We start from the raw sequence: 11199 nt of genomic DNA on the forward strand, positions 1-11199 counted from the left end.
TTAAAACAAAACCAGTAAAATAAAATAAGAGCAAACCCATAGAATAACAATAAATACATAAAACTAATAAAATAAAATAGAATAATAATTAAATAAAAGACACAGAGGATCACACAACTCATGCAGTGTTAAAGAAAATCAGGATAATATCCCAAATTTGTAGGGTCCATATTTGAAACTTAACTTCGATATGTTTGTACACTTTTGAAAACAACTGTTCTATTACCAGTTGTTCACAATGTAGTTTTGGCTTGATTGATGCTTGGATGGTTGAATAGATTCAGAAAACGCCACAGATGAGTCAAAGTGGGCCCCAGCTTTACGCACGGGCCTCGCGCACTGAGTCCCCCTCGCCACCAGAGCCCTCTGTTTCCACGCGCAGCAGCGAAAGAAACATAACATGACGCCTCCGCTCGTCTGTACCGCCCTGCCCAAAGTTAAAGGCCTATAACTAGCCTACTACTACTAATTATCAGCTGCATGAGGTGAATAAAATGCGCCGAGGAATGGAGAACCCGGCGCGAAACGAGACGAGAAAAGTTTGATAGCTTGGGGGAAAGTCGAGTCGCCTTCGGTAAGTTTCAGCAAAAAGCGACGATGTCAGTGTAGCATTTCGGCTACTACTAATGCTACTGCCCCAAAAGTAACCAGGCTCTATTAGTAAACATTTAGCTTGGAAAATGACTTTGTACACAATAAAGTACGCAGTGTAATAATAATATAATATCTTTGTTATTACACATTACGCACGGGAGCGCATCTGGTTTCCGGGGCGTGACCTTCCTCTGAACTCTGCAATTTATTTTTGCCTGATGCGAAAAGTTAGATTCGTGATTAAAGTGCATGTTTTCATTACATTTTATATAAATTTTATGAGCTTATAGACGTAGGCTTCACCTTGTTTACCGGCACAATATAGGCCTATTATTACTAATTGATGGAGCAGTGTGGACGTTGCTAAGACCCCCAACGCATCTCCAATTTCCTGTAACAAGAAATCAATCCTGAACAATATTTACAGTTAAAACAAATACATCAATTATTGACAACTTATTTCATGATTATTACATAATTTAAGTAGCTTATATTGATCCTATCACAATGCAGCTCAAGTGATCTATTTAAGATATAGGTCTAATGTATTACTACTCTGGCTCGTGGGTGCTTTAAGTGCTCAGATGGGTTCAAAGCATTATTGATGAACTGTGCTTGATCTCCTGCCAAGTTGGTTTTAAGTGATTAATTCATAGATCAATGGCAATAATCAATAGCCTTTTAATCCCAATAATGGCTCGACTGAAGGCTTCATGAAAAATAACAAGTGCATTGAGATGAATTAATGTGAATATAATGTAATTGGAAAGAGCAGAATCTGTTGCGCTATAGATAATAATGGCTGTTTATTTTCTGTTGACTAGGCATGAGTCTCCATAGTATTTGGCCCTGGATAATGATGCTGGATCAGGACTAAAATAAAGACGTCACAATGGGCAACGAGGACAGCCTGGAGGATGCTTTTGTGGCTGTAGTTCGCCCAAAAAGTCAAGTCAGTCTGAGCTCCAAGGAGTACAGAGCCAAAGCCTATGAGGTAAACTGGAATTTTTGGGACCACTTTATAATAATCACACATTAATTTTAAACTTGCATTGTGTAACTTTTCTGGTGGAGGATCTGTCATATGCTTTTCTTCGTGGTGTTATTGCTTTGGCTTTCTATCTTCATGGAGAGACAACCCTGCTTATAGTCAGAATGTCTGTTTTCTGGATATTTTTGCAATAAAACCATATGTAATTGAATAAATGTAAGGTAGAGCAGTTTAATATTTTATGTACTTTTGAAAATTTCTGGCAGAGCAATGACATATCCATAAAAACAAGCAAGGAAGTTACATAATTCATCTTTAATAAAGCATGAACGGAGGCTTAAGTCATAATGTATTAGTTATTAAGAATGATTAGGCTTTGTAATGACTAGAACTAGGTATTAATTTGTAATGACTAGAACTAGATATTAATTTCTAAAGCAATCCACTGTAAACAGGCCTTAAAAGCTAACACACTGCTGATAGTTTTTTATTTTGGCTACTTACAGATTCAGCCAGTATTTCATAATCTTCATAACCGCGACTTATTCTTCAAGAATAAGTCAATGCAAGATATATTTCAGATAGACTTCATCTCTGTCCAGCTAGAGAATAATAGACTTAAACATGACTGTATTGTGAAAACCAGAAGTGTGTATTTTATCACAACTATTCCATCTTCTATAAAAACAGGTTTTAATGTAAGTTTTTTGTGAAATCTTAAAACCTAAATTGATCAAATTCTGCCTATTTTATTTCACCTCAAAACATTTACTCTTGTGTGGTCCTGAATGTTATGGCTGATCTGAGTATTTTTTGTATTTTTCACTGACTTTCTGCAAATTTTCCCTAAGATCCTATTGATTGAAGTGCCTTTAGAAGGAAAAGAGAAGAAACGAAAGAAAGTCCTGTTGGCGACGAAGATTCAAACAGGAGGCGACAAGTCCAAGTCTATTTTGGATTACGTCGATGAAACTGTGAAAACTATGGCCAACACTCAAGGCTTTGTAGGTGAGTGGAAAGAAAAGATAATTGTATGTAAATGAAAATGATAAAGCACAGTGAGCTTTAGCTTCTGCATACACCTGGTCATTGTCTTTAGAGTTTGATTTCATTTTAAAGTTCTGTAAGTTTTTGGGCATTAGACTGAATCTAATGTTTGTCGACTGTAATGGAGTATGCATTGACCTAATAAAAATGAATGAGATAAAAGAAAGATATGCTACATGATATAGGTTTAGCATTTACAATAATTTATGGTAATATTTAAAAGTGAAGTAAGTAACTTTTCTAGTGGAGGGACTGTCACATTCTTTTTTGAGAGATTTTAATGTTCCACACTGAGTATGGCGTTAAACTTGTCTATCTCCATGGAGAGAAAAAGGTGATGCCTCCAGGTCAAGTTACAGGTCAGACTGTACAGAGGTGAGCACACTTACAGTTAGAATACATGTTTTTCAAGGTATTTTTTAGCAATTAAAATGTAATTGATCTGATGTACAAGGCAGGTTTATTTGTATAATACACACACATCCCCTAGCAGAAATTGTACAAGAAGTGGGAACAGGACCCAAGACTGCCAGTCAATTGATTTTGACGTATATGACAATTTACACTTTATGATAGTTTACATGTTGTTTTGCGCTGCAGGAAAGAGAGTGGTGCACATGAAGAAATTCCCCCTGGACGGAGACAATGAAGGACGAGAGGCTTCATTATTTGTAGTGCCAGCCAGTGTTAAAGGTAAGCTCCAACTATAAGTAAAAAATATTATTTTTATCTTTTATCCAATAAAACGCAATTACGCAAAATTGACTCTTCTGAGCTTTTAGTCATGTTAGAATGTTGTTACCTCCTCACACACCTAGAGTTGTGTTTTGTTTCATTCACAGATGCTTGAGTAACCCTTTATTATTAGTCCGTCTATATTTCCAAAGCTCAAAATGCTCTGTTCCACCTTGTGATGCCATGAAGCAGTCTAGTAGGTATTGACAATTACAAAGCTGATTCTAGTGAAGGTGTATGGAGTTTAAAACCATTTAAAACTGTATTATCACTTAATATCACAAGGTGATATTAAGTGATAAAAGTGTGATAAAAGTGTGTGAATGAAACAAAGCACACAACTCCAGGTATGTCGGTGATGAGGAAACAACATTATAGCATAAAAAATTGTGTAACGTGGGCCCTTTTACTTAAAACTGCACCTATTTCTTGTTTTGGACAGATAATAGCAAACCTGTTTACAATGCTGGAAGCCCCAACTTCTTCTGCCTCCAGGACATCATGAGAGTCTGCAGTGAGACCAGCGCACACTTCTGTCCAATGACCTCCAAGATGCTCCTTGCTTTAGATAAGTAAGAAACACCAAACAGAAAACTATAGGATGTCTCAATGTCAGAATGTAGAGTTATGATTATAGTAATTGTTGAAAGTACATTTAAAACATGCCACATTTGTGAATAGACTTAAGATACTGAGTTTAATTACATCAGGATTCCTACATAATAAGACCCTTTGTGATCTGCTAATTGTGGCCATTCAGATTGCTATTTGAGTTTGATAAATCTTGCCCTCCTAATTAAAACTTCCCCTCTGACTTTGTTCTAGGTGGTTAGCAGAGCAGCACACAGTACCTCATGCTATTCCTGCCCTGTTTAGACCTGCTCCAATGGAGCGGGTTAAGACCAATGTAAATAACCCAGCCTACAGCACAGAGGGGAAGCTGAGTGAGGAGGGTCTGCACATGGGCTACACTGCGCTGGAGATCAAGAGCAAAATGATGTCTCTGGAAAAGGCTGAAATGTGCATCCTCAACCCACTGTATGGGTCAGACCTGCAGTACACCAACAGGGTAAGTGAGGAGCTGCTCCAAGGAAATGAACATTATAATCCTTAAAGAAATACTATGTAACTTGAAAGGTTGCCACCTGCTTGTGGAGATTTTATTGACTTGCCTGGAAAGTTCCACAGCATAATATGGCACCATAATGCCAAAACAAGTTCCTGTTTTGTGCTGACAATGGCAATAAAATTTATATGGATCCTAAACCTATCTACCTCAATAGAGAACAGCAGGTGATGTGACCAAGCCAAGTTACAGTACAGTCAAAAAGAATACAGATTTTTCAAGGTTTTCCTGAGCAAAAAAAGGTATTCTTGAACAATAAAAACACTGAAATTGAATAAATGCAAGATAGATCATTTACATTTTTTACCTTTAACCACGAGGTCCCATTAAGACTCAGAGACCTTTAATTATTTCTATTATGTGGCCTAACATGGATGAGAATGGAAAAAGGTCACAGACAGTGTATATACCCCTATTGAGAATTCAAAACACTTTCAATCAATCTCATTCATGTTCCCTTAAACGTATAAATGGCAGCCTTGCTCAAAGGCACAATAACTGTTTGTATTGCCTGTAGTGGACTGTTCTTTTATATCTTTTCCTCTGGTATGGTTTGGTTTATCCTATTTGTTTGTTTGTAGGTAGATAAAGTCATAATCAACCCATATTTTGGACTTGGAGCTCCAGATTACTCCAAGATCCAGATTCCCAAAAGAGAGAAGTGGCCCCACCCCAACTGTGTATCTGAAGACAAGTGAGTTATAATAATGTTTATTATCATATATGTTTATATTCAACAGAAAGTACAGAATTATTAAACTGAAATCTTAATCTTCTCATATGTTTGTAGGGATCGTCAGTGGGTGGATGACTTCCCTCTCCACCGCAGCGCTTGTGAAGGAGACACGACTCTCCTCTCTAAACTTATAGACAGTGGATTTTCTGTCAAACAGCTGGACAGTGACCACTGGGCTCCTATTCACTATGCATGCTGGTCAGTTTTATTTTTGTACTCAAAAATAAAAACCTTAAACAAATAAAATCCAACAACTACTGCTATTGAAAGTACTACTATTGCTACTACTACCATGACTAACTTATGCTTCTACAGCTACTGCTGCTCCTAGTTCTACTAATATTGCTACTACTCAAGGGTCAGTGTCAATGTTTATTTATAAAACACGCAGGAATCCATGCAGGAATACAGGAATCACTGCCCAAAGTGCAACATTGTTTTAAAACAATAAAATATCAACTGTGCTGGTCTTGTGCCAAACGCCAGTGCAAATAGTTGAGTTTTCATTAGAGCCTTAAAACGTTCAGTGTTTGAAATCGAATGCTCAAAGGGAGGGAGTCCAGCGACTGCCCAGTAAACCACTAATACTCGGCTCTACAAATTTTAGTCCTAAATCAATCAGTCAATTCAGTATAGTGTTTGTGCCAGATTCACTAATTCTATCTAATTTCAGGCATGGCAAAGTTGAAGCCACTAAACTTTTGCTGGAAAAAGGGAACTGTAATCCAAATCTGCTTAACGGTCAGCTCAGCTCCCCACTTCACTTCGCTGCGAGAGGAGGCCACGCTGAAATAGTTCAACTCCTTCTACAACATCCTGAGATCGACCGGGTTAGAAAATATATCATATAGGATATTTGATTATTGATTGATTAGTGCTGTTATTTCTTAAATATTCTAATTCTAATTCAAATTCCAGCACATAGAGGACCAGCAGAAAAAGACGCCTCTTCAAGTCTGTGAGGAAAATAAACAGAATGAATGGGAGGAAACAGTGAAGCTGCTGCAGCAAGCTAACACCAAACCTGTAAGTGAACATGTGGTCATAATTAATGCTAATCTTGCTATTCTTAACCAGTAGCATTCTTAGCCATTCAAAATTACACTAATTTTGGGAATCACATAACATTATTAATTATCTTTATGCATGGATTTGGTTAAGGCAAGGTATCACCAAATCCTACGGTCTTTCTCTATATAATAATATATATTTGTTTTTTAGGTGTGCAATTATATACATCTATTATTGATAATATGACATTATGTTTACATACAACTACCTCAAAATCATCTTGCAAAATTGTGAGATATGAGATAAACAATTGATATACTTACAGTTGCATTTAATATGTCAGTCACTAGGTGGAGCTGTTTTTAACTTTTATCAATAATCAAGCACTATTTTTTGCAACTTTTCTCATGTCACTCCCAAATATTAAGTTTTAAATTGAATTAGTTTGTAAGATGTATTAATATAAATACAATAAATGTTGTGTTTTTTATTTATTGACATTATAAACTCTTCCTATAGTATGAGAAGGTGCGCATCTATCGCATGGACGGCTCTTATCGATCTGTGGAGCTCAAACATGGGAATAACACCACAGTGCAGCAGATCATGGAGGGAATGAGGCTCTCCCAGGAAACTCAGCAGTACTTCACCATCTGGATCTGCTCCGAGAATCTGCGTAAGTCTGTTCAATGTATAGAGGGCTAGGTCTGTCACGATAATTACTATATCGACTTATCATTCAGTATATGATAGCGGGAACTATGTATTTTGGGGATCAGTATTTATACAGTTTGTACAGTTTGTACAGTTTCATTGCAGTAGTGGGGAGATTTTTGTTGTTTTTGATGTAATATGAAAAGTTTTGAGTTTCAGAGAGTCTAAAATGAGACTTTTGTGGCTAATTATTGCTATTTATTTGTTGGAGCTCAGGCCTTTTGAATGATATTGTTTACTTAAAATGGTTTATCTTTCATAATTGTTTTTGTGTCAGTGGCATAAAACAGTTTCAAAATATTATTTTATCGCAGTATAACACACTAACTGTACCAATTATATTATGCTCCAGAATTTGTTATTGTGACAGACCTATATAGGGCTATACAATATAAGTAGTATGTAGGCATATTGCGCATAGGAAATATCATACATAATTGCCGTGAGTGGCCCTGTATCCATTGACCTGACTTGTAACTTCTCTAGTGCTTGCCTGTGTCCATGGAGATGTTTTTGCTTGGCCTGGAACATTCATAAAATGCATTGCCATAAGGAATGTTTCAAAGTTGGTTTTACTTCCAGACATTAAAAAGTCTATCTGTCTCAAAGCAAAATATTAACAAAGGAATAACATCTCCATGGAGACAAGCGTGTGGTGTGCTCTTCACCAGAAAAGTTACGCAGTACATCTTTAAGTTAGACATATCTGCTTTTGTTGGATGACTGTCGTGTGTTTATGCTTCAGACCTGCAGTTAAAGCCGTACCACAAGCCTCTGCAGCACCTCCGAATCTGGAGCGAGATTGTGAACGACCTCACGGTGCTTGACCCCCAAAGAGAAACCCCTCAGCTCTTCCTCCGCCGCGATGTCCGACTGCCACTGGATGCAGAGAAAAAGGTATAAGAAAGGCAAAGACCAAATTTGAGTTGAGGGAAGGGCTCAGAAAATATAAAAACAATTCTTATTAACAATAGTGATATAATATTAGTGTCAGAAATAGTACAAAAAGTGACTATTAAGGGTTTGTAAAGTAAATGCAAAATATATGTTCAATAATAAATAGATTTCAATACTTTAAAGCTAAAATTACTCACTACGAATAACTGTCCTTTTTAGTTGCTTGTCCTTAAATTTGCATGTAAACATACAAAAATGCATTTCCTGTCTTTATCTTAACCCTGTTTCTTTTCTGTTTACAGGTGGAGGACCCATTGGCCATTCTTATTCTGTTTGATGAGGCTCGTCACAGTCTTTTAAAAGGGTTTTATCCTGCTCCGGACAGCAAACTCATCACACTGGCCAGTCTCCTGCTGCAAATCATCTACGGCAACTATGAAAGCAAGAAGCACAAGCAGGGCTTCCTCAAGTAAATTACGTTTTCATGAAATTAAATTATGCATATTTAAAAGCAAAAGTTACAAAGACATAATCATATTTAAAATGTTTTTTCAGTGAGGAAAATCTAAAATCAATTGTGCCGATTTCTAAAGTTAAAAGCAAAGCCTATCATTGGACCAACAGGATTCTGCATGAATACAAGGTAGATAATAATGTGTATATGTTTTATTTTGTTTTGATACTTTGCAGTGACATTGTGCTAGGGGTGTTCTGCATGTATCTTTAATGGTGGAATGTTCAGGAGTTACCATGGTGACACAATGAACACATTAGCAAAAAAAAGTATGAAGATAGTCTGAAAAGTCAAAACACAAAATGGATTTAAACAAGACATTGTCAGGAGCCTGTGATTAATATGAGCAATCCTGGTTTGTTTAGGTGTTTTCAACAAAAAGGAAAGAGTGACAAACTGAAAAACTGTTGGCAAATGTGAGCTAGCTTGTGACTGTAATTTTATATGTGAGAGACTTGCTGAAGCCCCAAAAGCATTTCTCCTATTGTAGTTAAAAAGTCTAATTTGAGTAACAGAGCTTCTAATAGAGTAGTGCTCCCAGTTAGTGTCACACCTCCAGGGAATGTTGATGTCATCAGCTGCAAACTATCAATTGAAACATTTCAGATAAAAAACAAACAAAACATTGTGATTTTTACTGGGCTAAACGAAAAATAATTATCCCTTTGATTTCCAGGCTCTTAGCACGAGTGAAGGAGTGAGCAAAGAGATGCACCACCTGCAGAGGCTCTTCCTGCAGAACTGTTGGGACATCCCCACGTACGGAGCGGCTTTCTTCACGGGGCAGGTCTACACCAAGGCCAGCGCCAGCAGCCACAAGTGCATCCGCGTTTATGTGGGGGTCAACACCAAGGGGCTGCACCTCATGAACATGGAGACCAAGGTTAGAGCTGCTGCAAGTATTAGGAATAACATAAAAACATAATGATTTCATGATTATTCAAAATTATTGACTCCATGACCCTTACCATTATTTTCAATGTAATGTAAATTTAAAGGGCCCATATTACGCTCTTTTCTGATCAATGTTATATGTTTCCTCATCAAAAACATACCTGTAGTTGTGTTTTGTTTCATTCACACATGTTTAACACACAAACCCTGCATATTTAGGCTAAGTTTTTCTCTCAGACAGAAAAAAATATACCACTTTGTGATGTCATGTGGTAATACAGGAAGTGCTCCACTGTGCTTTTAAACTCCACACACCTTCACTAGAATCAGGTGAATAATTTCAGCCCTGGAATTGCCAATTTAAGGTCATGACATCACAAAGTGGAACAGAGGGTTTAGAGCGTTGGAGTTGTAGACAGATTAATAATAAAGATTTACTCAAACATGTGTGAATGAAACAAAACAGAACTCCAGGTATGCTTTTGAGAAGGTAACAGCATTCTGACTTGGGTAAAAGCTCACATGAGTCTATTTTGCATAAAAATAGGACCTTTAATGACTTACACAGTACAATTCACTTATGGATCAAATTGTGTTGACTTAAACTAACTTTTGCCCTCTTAGGTCCTTCTGATCAGTTTAGAATATGGCACTTTCATGTGGCAGCTGGGACATGCCGACCAGTATTTTCAGATCCACAGCGGAGAAAACAAAATGAACTTTATAGTGCACACTAAACAGGTATGTATGGTATTATTTTTCAAGGTGTTCTTAACCAGGATCCCATATTATGCTATTATTACTTTTATTTCATTTTGATGTACACTTTTATGTTGTATACCTATTTTACTGTTGGAAATAAAGAAAAATGTTAATTGCCAGACTACTTAGAACCTAAATTATATATTTTACTCTGTCTTATTTTGCAGGCTGGCCTCATTGTTAAACTCTTAATGAAACTCAGTGGACAAATGACCCCAAATGATAAAGTTCAGACTTCAGACAAATACACGTTTGGTTAATCTGCCCCAGAATCTTTCACAGCTGCCAAACACCAGCTCTTTTTATATTCACCTCTTTTACTGCAATAACATTTAGGATGAAGAAGAGCAAAGATGGACTGCCTACTTTTGTATATCAAGCATATCTTTCACGTTTTACCAAGACATATATTTTTGTCGTTTGTAAATATGTTTATTTAATGTTTTGTTTAAATAAAGGGAAGCAATTTGTGAATAAAATGTCCCAATACTTGTTAATTGGAAAAATTACACACTAATTAGTTATTACATACTTACAAACACTTAATGCAAATATGCTATACAATATTAGACTTAAACAATCAATTTATTGGCACATATAAAAACAGGAGTGAGATTTTAGCTTATTAAACTTTTAGTAATTTAATGCAGTATTATTTTTTCCACTAAGAAATAAGCATAACATTATTTAGTTATAATAATAATGTTATAATGCCAGTAAATTAAGATGTTTAAATGTGCATAAACTGATGTAGCCAAGATTTTTTGAATTGTTTTTTTTTTTTTTGTGTGCAAAATTATGTGTACAGACAAACTGGCAATGGTAAATGGTTAGGTAATTAATCATGACAGGTCAGACAGGAACAAGTAAATAATAAATAAACTAATTAATCAAATTAGGTGATAGGGGTTGTTCTTGTAAAATGGTAGCGTTCTTGCTGTCCACAAAGGTGAGAGGCAAAAAAAAAAAAAGTTGCAGCTCTTTGATAAATGTTATGAAAAGGGGTTTGCATATAAAAATTTTGTTTTTGTAGCTGAAAAATGTCCAAATATAGTAAAAACGTTCAGAACTAGTTCATTCATGTAGGTTATCCTTACATAGAAGTTCAAAGATAATGTATGGATCCAAGAAATGGACCTCGAAAGTCAATACAGTGAATATTAGTGACATCATATAAG

General features: G+C 36.2%; 1 protein-coding gene across 1 annotated transcript; it reads left to right on the forward strand.

Moving 5' to 3' along the window:
- Positions 1-367: 367 nt before the first annotated feature.
- Positions 368-10500, forward strand: krit1 (KRIT1 ankyrin repeat containing). Its single transcript, XM_020925840.2, has 17 exons — positions 368-574; positions 1419-1588; positions 2437-2593; positions 3233-3325; positions 3810-3939; positions 4193-4436; positions 5075-5187; positions 5284-5427; positions 5903-6059; positions 6148-6255; positions 6760-6916; positions 7700-7851; positions 8154-8320; positions 8407-8494; positions 9042-9248; positions 9884-10000; positions 10189-10500. The coding sequence occupies exons 2-17, from the start codon at positions 1487-1489 to the stop codon at positions 10279-10281; spliced, it is 2229 nt and encodes a 742-aa protein (XP_020781499.1). The 5' UTR covers positions 368-574; positions 1419-1486; the 3' UTR covers positions 10282-10500.
- The last annotated feature ends 699 nt before the right edge of the window (positions 10501-11199 follow it).

This window comes from Boleophthalmus pectinirostris, unplaced genomic scaffold (genome assembly GCF_026225935.1).
Source record: "Boleophthalmus pectinirostris isolate CB_2022bp ecotype Guang Dong unplaced genomic scaffold, ASM2622593v1 HiC_scaffold_21, whole genome shotgun sequence".
NCBI lineage: Eukaryota > Metazoa > Chordata > Actinopteri > Gobiiformes > Gobiidae > Boleophthalmus > Boleophthalmus pectinirostris.

Bases quoted from the DNA above. Each gene is read 5' to 3' on its own strand.
- krit1 (XM_020925840.2), top strand. From the start codon at position 1,487: ATGGGCAACGAGGACAGCCTGGAGGATGCTTTTGTGGCTGTAGTTCGC. The intron at 4,437-5,074 runs GTAAGTGAGGAG...GTTTGTTTGTAG, and splicing joins ACCTGCAGTACACCAACAGG to GTAGATAAAGTCATAATCAA. The intron at 6,060-6,147 runs GTTAGAAAATAT...TTCAAATTCCAG, and splicing joins AACATCCTGAGATCGACCGG to CACATAGAGGACCAGCAGAA.